The 17,514-nt window shown below is 42.6% G+C and overlaps 1 protein-coding gene across 2 annotated transcripts in view; it reads right to left on the reverse strand.

Moving 5' to 3' along the window:
* ATPAF1 (ATP synthase mitochondrial F1 complex assembly factor 1) overlaps positions 1-13,958 on the reverse strand; it is a 28,126-nt gene extending 14,168 nt beyond the window's left edge. The window contains exons 1-6 of one of the 2 annotated variants that reach the window (XM_045477234.1): positions 13,547-13,958; positions 10,581-10,689; positions 6,222-6,272; positions 5,527-5,589; positions 2,152-2,202; positions 927-974 (exon numbers count right to left, since the gene is read on the reverse strand). In XM_045477234.1, coding sequence (XP_045333190.1) covers positions 927-974; positions 2,152-2,202; positions 5,527-5,589; positions 6,222-6,272; positions 10,581-10,689; positions 13,547-13,869 — 645 coding nt within the window. In that variant the 5' untranslated portion in view covers positions 13,870-13,958. The remainder of the gene's footprint in view (positions 1-926; positions 975-2,151; positions 2,203-5,526; positions 5,590-6,221; positions 6,273-10,580; positions 10,690-13,546) is intronic. The other variant, XM_045477233.1, reaches the window with a different exon arrangement.
* Positions 13,959-17,514: the final 3,556 nt, after the last annotated feature.

Raw genomic sequence — 17,514 nt, forward strand, 5'->3', positions numbered from 1 at the left:
CCTTTCCCCATTTAATTACCTTGGCACCTTTGCTAAAAAATAACTGACCACACATGTTGGTCTATTTCTGGATTCTCTCTTCGGTTCTGTAGATCTATATGTCTATCTTTATGCCAATAACACATTGTCTTCATTATTGTAGCTTTATATTAATTCTTGAAATCATGAAATGTAAGTCCTTTAAGTGTTCTTTTTTTCAAAATCATTTTGTTATTCTAGGTCCTCTGGACATTCAGATAATTTTTTAAAATCACTCTGTCAATTTCTTTAAAGAAAAAAAAGCCTACTGGGATTTTGACTGAGATATTTACTCTAGAGATCAATTTGGGGGGAAAGGACAACGATAGTGAGTCATCCAATTCATGACCATAGTATACATCTCTCCATTTACTTAGATGTTTTTATTTTCTCTCAGTAATGTTTGGAAAATCTATTTGAGAATCTTAGAAATTATTACAGACACCAAGTCAGCTGGTCCACCTCACCAATTCCCTTTTCCTAAGGTCTTCTGGCAGCTCATTACTCCAGCAACAATCTCATAATTCCTTAGGCACATACAATCAGGATAGCATGGTCAAAATCAAAAAGAAACTGCCAATAAAATAGAACATTGAAGGAAGGTAAAATTATTAAGGTCTCAGGTGTTGCCTCCCACATTCGCTTATACTGAAAGAGATCCAAATCAGAAAGGGTTACACTGTGTCACAGGAATAAAAAGCCAGAGACACTTATTGGGACAAATAAGTCCCATGATTTCTTAAGGCTGAAAATCTCACTTACCAGTAGAGTCAGCATGTGAGCATCTTTCTTAAATAAACAGAACACTATAACATGTGAGATAGTATGGAGTATGAAGAGATTGGCTAGAAAATATCCTTATTTGGTAGAATTGATAAGCAATCCTCATACGACCACTACAAACTTACTGTTGGACAGGACTGAGCTCGGGTCCAGATCAAGTCAAACTTCTCTTCCTACAGGTCAGAAAAGAATAAAATTCAAAAACAAGAAGACATAAGGCCTCAACCACACTTAAATTCACCAATATTGAACTCTATTCAATATTACTAAAAATATCTCTTAAGTTCTATTATTTACAAATCCCTCTTATGACAGAGAGAAAAATGTGATATTACGTTTTGCTGCTCGTTGTCAGAACTACACGTCAAGAGTGGATATTTCAAATGTTCCAAACTCTGCAAGGGACTCTGCCAAGTGCCACTGAGGCTGTCTGAGGGAGAGCCAAGAAAGCTTGTTCAAACAATGAGTCGGTATTAGAGATCTAAAATATCACAAAAAATATAGATCCTTTTGGCTGTTGAGCTCATGAAGGGCAAGGGTATATATATGTAAGAGGTGGGGAAAAAATGATAGCAATACTCTCAGAGCAACCAAAAGGCCTGGCTTTATTTTTCCATCTCTAAGTTTACCTCCTTAATCTTAAACTCATACATGTAAATTCAGTATCTATTTGTGTGCTTGATATAACTTAACTTAAATGGCTTCCTCTTTAGGAAAGAAGAATAGTGGAAGAACTAGCTGATAATCCAGTACATCAAATACTTCCTTATGGCAGAAGTCATTGTCAGGGCACCGAACCAGAAGAAGCCAGCAGCACCCCTTCCCAGACACAAACCTCAATGGTCAAGCAGTGGCCAGTGACTATCTCCAAGACAGCAATTTCAAGCAGGGAAAAAATAAAGAAAACACCACTTGCTAAGGAGAAATGCCAGAAAAAGCCTAGGAGGAGGCTCTAAGTCAGCTCAGTAATAGGTCACTTATAGACAAAAGGGGAAGAAAAGCTATGCTAGAGGCCCTACCTGAAATTCCAACAGCGTGGCTGGGAAACACCAAAAAAAAGTAAAATACATTTGGAAATTGCTCAGCAACATGAACTTATACCATGCTCCCTTGCCAGAGACTTGAGTCTAAGAGACATTTCTAAACCAGAAAGAGGGAAAACAAGAGCCATAAATATACCATATGGAGCTTCCAATCTTTGGTGTTTAGGGCATAATAAAAACCCTCAGAGCTATAAATGTAAGTTCTCAAGAGGCAATAAACATTGGAAAGTAAAGGCAACTGCCTGCTAAGGGTAGAGACCTGACCTTCATGTTATAACACTTTCATTTTCCCCTCCAAACTACTTACAGGAATAACTGCGTAGACTGTATCTTTTGCTGCAAAATACTGCTGCCAAATCTGTACAAAAAAGAGAGGGTGTCTGTGACATGTGGGTAATCTTTTCAACCTGCGCCAAGAAATGGTGACAGCTTTCATTGCTCAGAGTAATATGCTATTTGACAACAGGGAAGAAAACCCAACGTGATGCTTTTATTACTAGTACATGATTACAAAAAAGATTTAATACCATCTACTCTTCTAGATGATTAAACTGTAACTCTGTAACAAATTCCTGCCAGGAATGGACAAATGGATTCCATGATCTTGTTAATCATTTCTCTCAAGATGTGATGTGCCTGTATGTAACAGACATGCTCTTTTATCTTCTTTTTCCCTTCCCCAAACTCATATTCCCCAGCCAACTGTGGGCCTTGTCAGACAGCCAGGACATCAGTCATTCAGAACTCAGTGTCTGGAGTCAGGCAGACCTGGATGCAAATCCCAGCTCCAATCATTTGCTGGCCATGCTACTTTGGGCAAATTATTAGAAATCACTATATAACATCAATATAATCATCAGTAAAATAGCAATAAAACCAACCTAACAGGATTGTTGTGAAGACTAGCTGAAATAAAGTAGGTTTGTGCTTAGCATAACAGAATTATAATGCAAACCAGAGACAAGGTGCTCTGAGGGCAACAAAGAGGCACTTAACCCAAGTTAGGGAATGAGTGCCAGAGGAAGGGATACTTTTGCTGCATCCTGAAGAATGAACAGGGGTTAGCTGGGTGAACAAGGAGGCTGGGAAGAGAAACACCATAGAAGAGACATATTCTAAGCAGAGAATGACAGCATCAGCAAAGGCACAGAAGTTGGGGAAGGCATCGCAGCCAAGGTGACACCTGAGTGAGCTTTTGAAGAACAGGCCACCTTCCTTTAGAGATTCTCTGCTTTGTCAACATTTTATTAAGATGGGTGAGACCTACAGTCAAAAAGAATGAAATCTTGCCATTTGCAACTACATGGAGGGAACTGGAGGGTATCATGCTAAGTGAAATTAGTCAGAGAAAGACAAAAATCATATGACTTCACTCATATGAGGACTTTAAGAGACAAAACATAAGGGATGAACATAAGGGAACATAAGATGAACATAAGGGAAGGGAAACAAAAATAATATAAAAACAGGGAGGGGGGGGAAACAGAGTAGACTCATAAATATGGAGAACAAACTGACGGTTACTGGAGGGGTTGTAGGAGGGGGGATGGGCTAAATAGGTAAGGGGCACTAAGGAATCTACTCCTGAAATCATTGTTGCAGTATATGCTAACTAATTTGGATGTAAATTTAAAAAAATAAAAAAGAAGTTAATAAAAAAAAAAATTAAAAAAAAAAAAAAAGATGGGTGAGCCCTAACTGAAGACACTAATCAAAGTATGATCTAACCAACACAGAGTATAGAGGACTATTACCTCCTAGGACCTGGGCAAATCACTCTGTCAATGCACCCTAAAGTTGCTTTGCCTTTTTTTTTTTTTTTTTTTTTGCATGTCAGACACTGTCTTTTCATTTTAAGGACAGCACATCCAGCTATTTTTATTTAATCTATATTAGTAGATAGGTCATGAACCAACACTGAAATTTATAGAATGGACAGATGTTTACTAACACAGTTGATCTTGGTTACTCAAAATTCTTTTAACAAACACAAACTTGTGTCTAAAATTGTAAGTCTGAATGATATTCATCACATGATCAAGCTGCTTGGTCCTGGCTTTTCTCTCTCCTAAAGGACATGCTTGGTGTCCACTTTCTATTGGCACTTCTTCCCAAAGACAGTTTGAGGTCTCCTACAGACTTTGCATAAGCCTCTATTAACAGAAGTTAGAACCTGTGCTGTTCTTATCTGTTTTTGTGTCTGTCCTTCTACTAGGTTAAAACTCCTTGAGAGTAAGGGATTCTCTCATTTAATTTATGGGTCTGACATATAGTCTGACATTTAATAGGTATTCAATAAATGCTTCTGCTGAAACAAATGATACAGCACCCGAAGAAAACTCGTGGCAGATAGCACAACTTCCGGAAAGGGAATATGAAGCAGAGTCAAACAGACAGGGGTCTGAGTCCCAGCTCTATCACTGACTAAGTTACTTAATCTTACAGTTTCCTCAGTTGTAAATTGGAAGTAATAGCACCTACTTTACAAGGCAGTTATGAGAATTTAATGAAATAGTGTATATGAAGCATTAAGTACAGGACCTGACACACAGTCTACTGCTTTTATTATGATTTTGATTTTCTCAATATACCTAAAATAATTAATGGAATTACAAAGAATACCAATAGATCGATTATAGTCTAATTAGAGAGAAAAGAATCACAGACATGAAAATGTAAATAGCAATGCAAATCAAGGCATGTGGAATGACCAAACAGGCAGGATAGATGGTAAGTGCTTTGAAGTGTCCAGAAAGTTTCCTGAAGGAGAGCCTATAACAGAGGACTCTGAACACTAAGCAAATGAATATGGGAAGTCACTGAACATTTGCAAGCGGGTTACTAACAAAATACTTATTTTTATTCATTTACTTAAAAATACAAATGTAGCACTCACTCTGTGCCAGGCACTGTTCTATATGCTTTACAAATATTAACTCATTTAATTCCTCAAATACCTCTAAGAGATAAGTACTATTATTATCTTCACTTTACAGATAGGGAAACTAAGACCCAGAGAGATCAACTAACTTATCAAAGTCATTCATGTAGAGAGTGGCAGAGCCAGGACTTAAAACTGGCAGCTTGGCCTAGAGTCTGTGTTCTTAACCAATATACTATGCTTCTCCATAATGAAACTGGAAAGGCTATGAGAGGTGGAAAAGCAGCGAGAAACAAGAGCAGGGAAACCTATTCAGACAGGTAGTACAGCAAGCCAGGAAACAGTACTGATTATTTTATTTTTTGAGAGCGAGAGAAGGGAGTGCACATGAGCAGAGGAAGGGCAGAGAGAGGAAGAGAGAGAATCTTAAGTAGGCTCCACACCAGTGCAGAGCCTGGTGAGATCATGAGATCATGACCTGAGCAGAAATCAAGAGTTGGATGCTTAACCGACTAAGCCACTCAGGCACCCCAGTATGGATGATTTTAAATAAGATATGGGCAACAGGAATGAAACAGAAAGGCGAAATGTGAGTTGGTTAGACATATAGGAGTAAAACCAATAAGGACAAGCTTTCTTATGCCATTCTTTTTCATATAATTCATCACTTTTCCTTTCTATGACCACCTTTCATTTTGGCTAGAAAAAGGTATCAAGAAATGTATGCTGCTTTCTACTTCCAGATTTGGCTTACAGAGCACACATTTTCATAAAGTATGCCAATCCATTTTCATTCGTTACCTGTCTTATTTCTTCTGCAGTTTTGTCTTTCACCATCTCAATGTTAAAGATGGAACTGAGAGTCTGGATGACAAAATAAAAGGCAATTAACATCCACAATTTAAAAAATAAAATAGCTTAGCTCTATCTGTAAGCCTTGTCAGATGCAACATATCAGGACAGTGGAGCAGATCTTCGGTAAGTAGAAAACGTGTATAAGAAAATCTGCATGCCCAGAGAAGTGAACCCCTAAGCCCAGGCAGATTTTCACAGTACTATTCCTGGAGAGTATCTATAAGTACTTTCTGAATGCTTCATCCTCACTAATGAGCACTACAGCACCTTGTAGCTGGTAAGAGAAGAAAATCTGGTTGTTACCTTAACTGCTATTCTACCAGAGGTGGCTCCTTATTTGCAAATTAAATGAGAGTAAACATGCTTTGATCTTTCAAAAAATACTTCCTATAGAAAGAAAGGGTATCTTTATTTCTGTATTACTGTATTTACTTCATATTTCCTATAGCACCCCCGGGACCCAGACTATGCTAGAGGTTATATCAAGGACATAAACATTTATAGAAATATTTCTCATCTCCACAGTTGGAAAAAAAAAAATCGCCAAATTGCTGAACCACGGTAAATATGTTCAAATTTGCAGCCTCTTGTTATAGATGTTCCACATGACTCCAGACTTGGATCTTTAATTAGAAACTTACCTTGTCCTTAGTGAATCCTCTGCTCACAGGCTGTTTCCCCAAGGGGTCTGTCTGAAATACATGTTGAGACAGGATATTTATCTGTGCTTTACTCATAAGAAAAAGACCACCAAGCTAGGTGAAGGGCCCAATATCTCATCTTAGTAATTTGACACTACAGAACTCACTTTTCTCTATTCTATATAGTAACTGTACACACTGTTCGAAGAGTTATTGTTTGTGATATAACTTTTCTATGACTAAGCTTTTGAGATACAGAGATGAAAAAAGATTCTTTGTTAGTAACTACCATCTAATGGTACTGAGAGTCCATTCCATACCTGCCACTATGGACATGAGGGACTCCTTCCCAGAATGAGAGCTGCTTGGGTTTCCTGCACTCTGCTCTCTCTGATCTGCTCCATGGTGAGTCACAAAGAAGGCAAGAAATGAAAAAATGTATTTTCCAAGGCTACTTCTTATCTGTGACAGCACTTCTGATGGCAGCCATCCTCATCAGACTAGAGTGTTTTCCAGCACACACTCTTTTTAATTTTTTTTTTTAATCTTATTTTTGAGAGAGAGAGAACACGAGTAGGGGAGGGGCAGAGAGGGGGAGACACAGAATCTGAAGCAGGCTCCAGGCTTTGAGCTGTCAGCACAGAGCCTGACGCAGGGCTTGAACCATGAACCGTGAGATCATGACCCGAGCAGAAGTCAGACGCTTAACTGACTGAGCCACTCAGACGTCCCTCCAGCACATACTCTTAATATTCCCTCCATCAAATTAGTGATTATTTCTTCTCCTGCCCACTATTTCTGAGAAAGGCCACATCCAGGAAATCCTATTTTGAGATTTCTGATAGCATGGATGGGTTCTTCTGAATCTTCCTCTGAATTTCTTAGTTCAAGTCCATGCCTTTCAGAAGGAGTATAATCTATACCTGGGATTCTGAGGCTAAAAAGCACTTTCTGCACAAAACCCTGTCTTTTGTTATTCTGTGCCTTCACAAATTCAAACCTTTCATAAATGATGCCCACAGACTGGTACCCATAAATTAGACAAAAGTCTGGTGTAGAAAAATCTATTGGATACACCCTGGTCTTTTTGGTCATACCCCTATCCTGTGGCAGCATCCTAATGCAGTCTGTCCTTCATATGTAAACTTTCCAGAAAAGAGAGAATGGATTTCATTTTCATACCACTCACCTTCATATGCATTGTGAAAACAAAACAAATAAAGCCCTCCACCTGCACAGCTGCCTTCTCCTCTTACTCACTAAGCCTGATGTATTCTTTTCCCACAATGTCCCTCCAATCCATTCTTTATTTCCATTTGCACTTGTAGAAATAACAAATTTAAGCTCTAAGTATAAGCTTAGTGTGTTTTATCTAACCCTAAGACACCTCTTAAGAAGCACCATTATTTGATGCATCAGAAAATGACGCTAACTAAATAACATAGCATACTTTCAGATCACATCAATTTTAAGACAATTTTGGAAATGTTAAAATGTAAAAATAAAAAAAAGTAGGCTTTGGAAATAATGAAATAAGGTAATTAAAATTATAGTTGAGGGGCGCCTGGGTGGCGCAGTCGGTTAAGCGTCCGACTTCAGCCAGGTCACGATCTCGCGGTCCGGGAGTTCGAGCCCCGCGTCGGGCTCTGGGCTGATGGCTCAGAGCCTGGAGCCTGTTTCCGATTCTGTGTCTCCCTCTCTCTCTGCCCCTCCCCCGTTCATGCTCTGTCTCTCTCTGTCCCAAAAATAAATAAACATTGAAAAAAAAAAATTAAAAAAAAAAAATTATAGTTGAAAGTATGTGCCCAAAGTGTCAAGAGCACTTAATAAAACATTAAAATGGGTACATTAATACTCCCCTACAGATGCTTTGGAAATCTGTGTGGACAACGTTTCTATTATTACAATAGTTGACTGGATGAAGACATTTGTATTTATGGGAAGGGAAGGGGTGCCAGGAGCTGTGATCTTGCTGATGAGTTCCACATAATGAATTTTCCCTCATCCTGCACAACTTTTCAGGGTCTAGCCAAATATCCTTGTAAGTGAAAAACCTTTTTACAATTACTTGCATCTAGAATCTAATTCTCTTTCTTTCTTTCTTTCTTTCTCTCTCTCTCTCTCTCTCTCTCTCTCTTTAACATGGCTTTAACAAACACTGAAATTTTCAGAAATGCAATTATTATGTAACTTAAAAGAATGTCGTACATTATGGAATCTCATGAGGATCACTGAAAACAACATCGCTTATGATTTGGGAGTTTTTTTTAAGTAATAATGTAACACCCCTATACCAGTCAATATTTGCTGCTTACGCCTTCATGGGGATTTCACATGGAGGCGAAAACCTCTGATGACTGCATTAGGTTTCACAGCATGGTTGTGCTCAAGAACTTAAGATACTAAATTTCACTTATAAAAATTTCATTTGTATCATTCATTCATTATAGAAAAATATCATTCATATCATCTACTAAATAAGTATTTTATTAAAAAGTTCTTTCCTTTATATTACAGCTAGGGCATTATATTGATTTTTTCCCCCTGAAATTATGTGCACCAGTGGGTTACATTGTCTACATACCATTTCAGTATAGAAAATGGAGAATTAAAAAAACTTTTTTTTTAAAAAGGGGATGTTGGGTCTCATGTGGTAGGGAACCAATGACTCAGAGATAAGAAAAGGCTTTGGGAACGGAGTCATTAGCCCTCTTCTATCTACCTAGATAGTAAAGACAGAAAGTCATTATTTACCCAGGAGTTGCCATAATATAAATTACATTTTGGGGGCGCCTGGGTGGCTCAGTCGGTTAAGCATCCGGCTTTGGCTCAGGTCATGATCTCACGGTTTGTGAGTTCGAGTCCCACGTCAGGCTCTGTGCTGACAGTTCAGAGCCTGGAGCTTGTTTCAGATTCTGTGTCTCCCTCTCTCTCTGTTCCTCCCTCACTTGTGCTGTCTCTCTCTCAAAAAATAAACATTAAAAAAAAATTAAATTACATTTTACTTACATTTTATCTTGTCATCATAAAGTTGAATTTCTAACTCTGTTTACAAAAGGGGACAAAGAGCTTTCCCATGTCACATTAAAAGTTTATAATATAGTAATATTTCCAAGAGCTACTGACTTGTAATCTTGGCACTATAAATGTATATTATAGGAAATTATATTTGTTAAAATATTGTAGTAGAGACCTGTTTGTTCACATAAAGTTGTAAACTATATTTGTCATAGGAAGTTGAATTTGCTCCCCAACCTTGCAATGATTAACCCAGTACCTATTGCTTTTGTTCTAATGAACTCACTCAGTTATTAAAAAACTGAGCTGATTCTCTTAAAATTTAAAACACCTAAGGCAAAAAAAGTTATTCTCCAAATTAAATAAAAATCTCTCATGCTAAAACACAATGCAGAATCCCAATTTTCTACTGTATGTTATCTCAAGTCTACACCTGGATTACTGCATATCCTTCCTGGTGTTAGCCTCTTCCACTCCAATTTGTTCTTTTTCTTTTTTTTCCCCCAAGTTGTTCTATGTACCACTCTAGATTAGTATTTTTTTTTAATGTTTATTTTTGAGAGAGTACACGTATGTGTGTGTGCGTGCACACACACACACACACACGTGAGCAGGGAAGGGGCAGAGAGAGAGGGAGAGAGAGGGAGAGAGAGGGAGAGAGAGAGAGAGAGAGAGAGAGAGAGAGAGAGAGAGAGAGAATCACAAGTAGGTTCCACGCTCAGCATGGAGCCCAATGTGGGACTTGATCTCACGATGAGATCATGAGCTGAGCCAAAATCACGAGTCTGAAGCTTAACTGACTGAGTGACCCAGGTGCCCCTAGGTTAGTATTTTTCAAATTATAGGTTGTGAAATCAATTTACTAGATTGTGACCAAAGGTTTTTAAAAGAAAATAAGATGCATTGCATGTACGAAAAGTAAGCATTGTTTTGTAAAAACTTTGCTTCAGTTATAATCATACACATGTGTGTACTGAACTGCAATGTAAAATATATTTCTTACTGTGGCTCATGATCAAAAAGTTTGAAAAGCACTGCATTAGATTTCAACATGCTTTTCCCCAGCTTTGATTTTTGTTTAAGGATAATAATAGCTATGAAGCACTTTTTTGTCCCCTGATCCCTACAGCCCACTGCCATGTGTGCCTTGCTTTGACCACTCTACTGCATCCCCCCAGAAGCATGCCTTTTTCATCCCTCTGTTTCTCTACCACGACCACAGCACCTTGCCAGAAAGAGCAGGATACCCTTTATGGATGGAGCCTGAGATGAATATAATGAGGCTACATTCAGGGGGGTGGAGCACTGGTGAGCCAAAAACACGAAGGGGGAAGGTCTTACCTTCTGTTCCACACATTTGATGAAGTCACCTTGCCTGGAGTGCCCCACTGGCTGCTTCCGAAACTCACTGCGCTTCTCTAGTCGGGATTCAAAAGCAGCTGGGTCAGATCTGATTAAAGGTAAACCAAAAGTTAAACTACTTGAGCCTTTTTGGATTTGGAAATAACAAAGCATCATGTTCCACTTCCAGAGAGAGAGGACACAGGCATTCAGAGATTGGAGGATTTGCCTACAAATCAAGAAAGTGGACAAAGATATCCAGTTATTTAACAACTGTTAATCCTCAAGGGGCCTGTGTACGATTCTTCTCCTGCAGGATATTTCCTAGGGTGATGCAGAGCTTGGTCCCTCAGGTACTTATACTCTACATCCTTGGAATTCAGTCCTCAAGATGGGAAGGGGACTTTGAAGTCATCTTGCTTGGTTGTCCTACTCAGGCAGGAGTCTAATAGCACTCCTAGTAGATGTTTTTACTTGAACACTGTTACTTGAACACATTTAGTTCTTGGACATCCTCTTTCCCCCACTCCCAGGTTAAATACTTGTTTATTCAGATGCAGATGATTCAGAGGCTTTAGGCAGCCTATTTTGCAGGAGAAGATTTAGTATCTGAGTATCTCCCTGATTCTCTCCCAAGACCTTGCTCCTGCAGATGGAACAGCAGAACTTGTCCTTTGTGTCAAAATGAAGCTAGTCTTCAGGCTATGTTGGGGCTGACATCCTTGTTAAGAAGTCTCCAGGCTGTGTAGACAACAAGGTGATATTTGCCACTGTACACTTTGGTGAAGACCTCATATAGGGATTCCAGCTCCTGGGCCATGAGACCTGTCATAGGTGAGGTCTGCAGGATCCAAGGGCATCATGATCACCGCTCTGGTGAAGTCCTTCCCGGTCAAGGCATTGTATGGGACTCCTCTTCCATAACACTCCATTCCTCCATTCCAGAGGAACACCACTCCCTTCATTGCCATTACATGGGCAGATCGTCTTCCTCCCCTCCACAGCAGAGCAGCAACTTAGTACACAGTCAGTCCAGCAGTCCTGTCCTGTGGGATGTGGCACCCACCCAGCTGGGACTGCAAATGCCAGGACCAGGGTAAGTGCTGCAAGCATCCACAGCTGTACCTGGGTCTGCTATGGTGAGTGGGTAGAGTGAGTGAGGAGCAGCCCAGACATTGGAGTCTGTGCACTCCCACCTTGGACATCTTTTATTATTAAAACATCTGAGCCTAAATCTATCTGTATCTTTCACTCTTAGGAATAAGAAAAAAAAAAACCGTCTAATTCTTTTTATCTGAGTACTTGAAAATTACTATTATGTCACCCTCTAAATTTTTCTCTAGGTTAAACTTGCCTTAGTTCTTTTGGCCCTTCTTTATATAGTAATTTGTGAATATTTCCTCACTATCAACCTGCTCTCTGGAATTTGTCCACACTCTAGATATAGTGGGTCTGGAGCTAGATCATATCCTCCCAATTCACCAAAGCAGAGTATGATGCAAAATCCAGATACTAGGCTGGAAGGGGTCAGCAGGGCACACAGCCTTGTCCTGCTATTGACTCAAACCAAACCTGGGGCTGGTGCTACAAGAGCCCAGGTTTTCGTGAGTATAGAGAGACTGACAGATACTACAGCGTGAGAACCTTGTGTGGAACACTACAGAATATGGACATTACCCAGAGTCAGTGTGGGTGCTTTGGAAAGCTCACTCTTTAGGAGATGTCAGTATGTGTAAATATTGATGGGAACGATCTAGTGGGGAAGAAGAATAAAACCTGCCATTCATTGGTTCATGAGTAAGAATGAATGGGAGCTGTGAAGTATCCAGGGTATGAGTAGACAACTCTGCTAAGATGCCTGCCTGCCTGCCTGTGAAAGGGATCAATGAGAAAAGACTGGAGGGGAATGTAGGTCAAGGAAAGGTTTTAAAGATGAGAAATTCTTGAGGATATATGAACGTTGCTGAAAAGAGAGCAAAAATTCTCATTCCTTTATTCTGTCATTTTTTTCAAAAAGAGAAGACAGATCACAATAGGAGCAGTGAGCTGGACTGGGGTGGAAGTGGTGAAGACTAGCGGGTGGATGACTGCAAGAGTCCAGGAGATGACGGAGGAGTAAATTAAGGCCATGGAAGTAGAGGTGAGACAGAACTCAAAAAAGTTAATAGTACTCAGCCTTTGGTTTCCCAAACCAACTGCCTGCCAAATTCTCTCCCAAGCCCCTTTAATTTTCATCTTTGATCTCCTTCAGTTCTTCCCACTTAAACTCTTCAGACCCTCCCTTGGTCCCCTTACACCCACCTTAAGCCTCTTGATCTCCAAGTCCTTTTATCTGGAAGCTGAGAAGAAGTGTTAGGAATCCTGGATTCCAAGACAGATGAATCCCAACCAGCTGTGTGACCTCTGCCAGATCTCTGACGCTGATTCTGTTTCCTCATCTTAATGAGAGGATTCGGGGGTTGATCCAACCGCCACACCATTAGTCTTTGACGCCCTGCTCCCTCCCCCAACCTCCTTTCCTTGTAGTCAGGGCTGTAGCTAGAAACCTGGGAACCCCAGTTCTAGGCCAGGCCCCAGTGAATCAATACGTGACCTTGAGCAAGTCAAGTCCCTTCTATGAAAGGCTCCACGTTCCCATTTCTATAATGAGGGCAGGTCTCTTGGAACTGCCTACTTCATAAGGTCTGACCCAGGATTCCACCTCTGCATTTTGAGAACTAGAGCACAGAGACAGACAACTGGGGGAAGAGCGAGGACTTTGCAGAGACTCTCAGCTCTGACCCTAGCTGTGCGATGTTAGCAAGTGACCTTGCTTCTCTGAGCCCAGACGCATCATCTATAGAGTAGTGACAGCAACCGGGCCCGCATCGCAGGGCTGTTCTAAGCACCGAGGGCGTCGGATCCACCAGAAACGCGGGCCGCGCGCCGCCCCTCCCAGCCCGCCGCCGGCCGGCCGGCGCCCGCACCTGCGCAGCTGCTGGATCTTGTCCCGGTAGCGGTCGTAGAAGGGGTTGGCCTCGAGCTCGGCCCCGGCCCCGCTGCCGTCGGCACCCCCCGCGGGCCGGCCCGAGCCGCGGCGCACCGGGAACACACGCAGCTGCGCGGGGGACACGAGCCCCAGTCCTAGAGCGCGGCTACGCACCGCGCACAGGCCCCGGTACAAACCGGCCACCTGCAGCACGGCGGGACCCGTGCCACCGGCCGCCGCCACCACGGCAGCCATTGCCGCCCCCGCCTCCTCCTCCTCGTGCGCGTCGGCCTCAGCCCGTGGCCAGCGCGCCGGCTCCATCGCGCTCCGGGTCTGCCGTGCCCCAGCTCCGGCACCGAGGTTCCGCGCGCGCAAGGTTCCGGGCCCCGGAGAGGGCGAGGTGAGGCGCAGCCGGGAGGAGGGAGCTCGCCGCTCTGCCCGCCGCTCGGAGCGCCACGGCCCGCCTCCTCCCTCGAGCCCGCTGGCCTCCACGCCCTCCCGCTCGGGTCCAGCAGTCTGTGCTCTCCAAGTCTCTTCTTAAAGCCGCTCGGACCAGCTGCTGGTCCTCACGGAGATTGCTCCCTCTCAGATTCTCTTGGCACTCGCCGCAGTAGTTGTCCTTCAGCATCCAAGGCCCTTTCATCAACTAGAATCACAGTAACAGCTTCTCTTTACTGGGTGTTTCTGTGTGCAGGACACTAACTGCTTCACACCCTGTGAGGCAGGCTTTTTCCTCATTTTACCAATGAAGAAACTGAGGCTGAGGGTCATTAAGAGAACTTGTCTAAGTTCTACCCAAGGACTGAACTCTTTGCAAGATGCCAGCTGCCTCCGAAGCCTTGTCTCCCTCTGCTTCCTGACATCCACTTTGAGCGCCAGCCAAACTAAACTACCCTCCTCCCTAAAGAGACACCTGGGTCTGTCCCTGACAAGTCTTTATTTTGGCTGCTTTTGATGCTTGGAATGCTCTTTCTTTCCTCTCTCTTGACCCAATACCATCTTTTTTTGAGTTTATTTATTTTGAGAGAGTGTGTGTATGAACAAGGGTGGGGGGACAGAGAGAGAAGGAGAGAGAGAATCCCAAGCAGGCTTCCCACTGTCAGTGAAGAGCCCAATGCTGGACTCCATCTCACAAACCATGAGATCCTGACTTGAGATCAAGAGTGGGACACTTAACCGATTGAGCCACGCAGGTACTCCACCACTATCTTCTTCATCCCCTTGAACCAAGTGGGAGCTCCTGAGGTCATGGACAGTGACATCAACATCTCTGTGTCCCGCTCCCAGCACAGGGCCCTGGAACAAGCCTCCTACAATGGCACTGATCAATTTGTCTTCATGGAAGTCCTTCCTGTCTGGGTCTTACCTGGTAGAAACCCTTCCTGAATGGTGGATTCCTCTGCGGCAGGGACAGGATCTTCAACTCTTCTCAGGCTAACCTATACTCGTGGAGATTGGCCCTGGGCCCTGACCTGTGCTGGAAGTAGTGTGGTAGACTCTGAGATTAGTAAGTCCTTCAAGTGTGCTGACCTATACCTGCCTCAGGATCCTTGAACTGTCTGATCCCTCTGCTTGGATCTGCATGAGGCTCCCTCCTCATCATTTATGACTCAGTTTACAAGTCAGCACCTCAAAGGGACTTTTCTTGATGCCCCCTATCCCTTTATATTCTTTATCCCACTACCTTATTTTAGTCTCTTCATAGCAATTCTATCTGAAATTCTTAGGTAGTTATTTCCTTGTTTATACTTATTCATGGAGCTTACATTCTAGTGGGGTAAGAGACAAAAAGTAAACGGTTCACCCTTGAACGACACGGGTTTGAATTGTGCAGATCCACTTACACGTGGATTTTTTACAACACTGTAAATGTGTTTTCTTTTATGATTTCCTTAACATTTTCTTTAGCTTACTTTATGTGTAAGAATATGGCATATACTGTATACACAAAATATGTGTTAATCTATTGATGTTATTGGTAGGGCTTCTGGTCAACAGTAGGCTATTAGTAAAGTTTGGGGGGAGTCAAAAGTTGCACATGGACTTTCAACTGTGCAGGGGATTGTTGTCCCTAACCCCCATATTGTTCAAGGGTCAACTGTAATGTTAGGTGATGATACATTCTATGAAGAAAAACAAAACAGGGTAAGAGAGATAGAGATAAGGGGACACTTGTGCAGAGAGTTGATGGAAATGAGGGAATCATCTATCTGGATATCTGGGAGAAGAACCTTCCAGATAGAGGGAACAGTAAGTGCAAAGGCCTCGATGCAGGAGCATACCTGCCCTACTTTTGGAACACCAAGGAGGTTCTTATGTGAAGAGGCATGGGAAGGGGTAGTTAGATCGCTTAGGGCTCTGTAGACCTTGGTTGAGGACTTTGTTTATTCTGAGTATGATGGAGAGTCAATGTAGGTTTTGAGCAGAGAAGTAACATGCTCTACTTTTTTTTTTTTTTTTAAATCTACTTTTTAAAAGCCTCTTTCTGGTTGCTGGTGAAATACAGGGCATGTTGTGGTGGGTGGCGGTGGGGTGGGGGTGCTGCAGCAAGGATGGAAGTTCTCCCAAGGGTGACCAATTTGTCCTAGTTTGCCTGAGACTTTCCTGTTTTTAGTGTCAAAAATCTGCTGTTCTGGAAACGTCCTCAGTCCAGGGCAAATGGGGATGGCTGGTCACCCTACAGGGAGACCAGTACTCAAAGTGGGGGAGGGCAGTGCTTAGAAAGAAGTGATAGTGATGGGACAGTGGTTACATTCTGGATGTGTGTTGAAGGCAAGGCCTAATGATTGTGCTCATGGAGCGAATGTGGCCACAAGAGAATAAAAGGAGTCCAGGGTGACTTACAGGCTCTTGGTCTGAACAACTGGAAGGACAGAATTGCCATTTATGGAGAGGAGGAAGTCTGGGGTAGGTTTTGGAGGCTGGATGATCAGAAGTTTGGGGGGCATGTTAGTTTGAGATAACATAATAGACTTAATCCCCGTAATGGTAGGCATGTCAACCAGGCTGTTAGGTGAATGAGTTCAAAGTCCTGGGGAGCAGTTTGGGCTGGATATAAATAAAGTGTGAGTTGTCAGTCAGTGCATGTATAATATTTAAAATCACAGTCTGGATGAGATCACAGAGGGAATGAATATACATAGAAGGCTGAAGACCGAGCCCTGGGGCACATTGACATTGAGAGATCAGGGAAAAGAGAAGAAATCAGCAAAGACAATGAAAAGCAGGAGTGAGTGAGATAGGAGAGCCAAGGGCAAGTGGAACCTGGAGGGAAATCTGTGCTGAATAGTCACAGGCTAGGGGATTAGAAAGAAGGAATTGAATGGTGCCAAGAAGCTGAGCTAGGCCCAGGGTTGTGCCTGCAGGGAGGCTGACTTGGGCTTCATTTAGGGAAGGGCTTTCTGACTGAGCTGCCACAGGAGGTGTGGCAAGTCCCTGATTCAGGTGAGTCCTGAAGCATTGGCTGCTGGGTAGAAGAGGTCTACCTCCAGGCCTCAAGCATCTAACAGGAGTTGGAGTAGCAGCTGTCAAAGTCCCTTCAAACTGGAGATGAAGGGATTCTGGGAAGCCAACAGAAACAACTGTCACAGAGTTGGGGGGCTAAGCTGAGCCTTGAAATGTAAGTGGGTGTTCAGTCGGGGGGAAGTGGGGAGGGCACTCCTAGGTGGAGGAGCATTATGAGCAAAAGTCCAGAGATGTGAATAGGCAGGGTCTGTTCAAGAGTCTGGCCTGGTCAGAGGGGAAGGTATGTAAAGGATAGGGAGGAAGGTGAGGCTGGAAAAAGATGTAGGGCCAGATGGTGGGGAGCTCCTACAGGGCCTGATGCTCAGGAAAGATTGGCTAACACTTGTTGAAGGAAGGTAACTAAACAAAAGAGAGATTGTAAGAGTCAAGGACTGAGGTGTTGATCACTTAGTTCCCTTGAACAGGTTTCGACAGGTATCCATCAAGTGTTTCTTAAAGCCC

This window comes from Leopardus geoffroyi, chromosome C1 (assembly GCF_018350155.1).
Source record: "Leopardus geoffroyi isolate Oge1 chromosome C1, O.geoffroyi_Oge1_pat1.0, whole genome shotgun sequence".
Lineage (NCBI taxonomy): Eukaryota > Metazoa > Chordata > Mammalia > Carnivora > Felidae > Leopardus > Leopardus geoffroyi.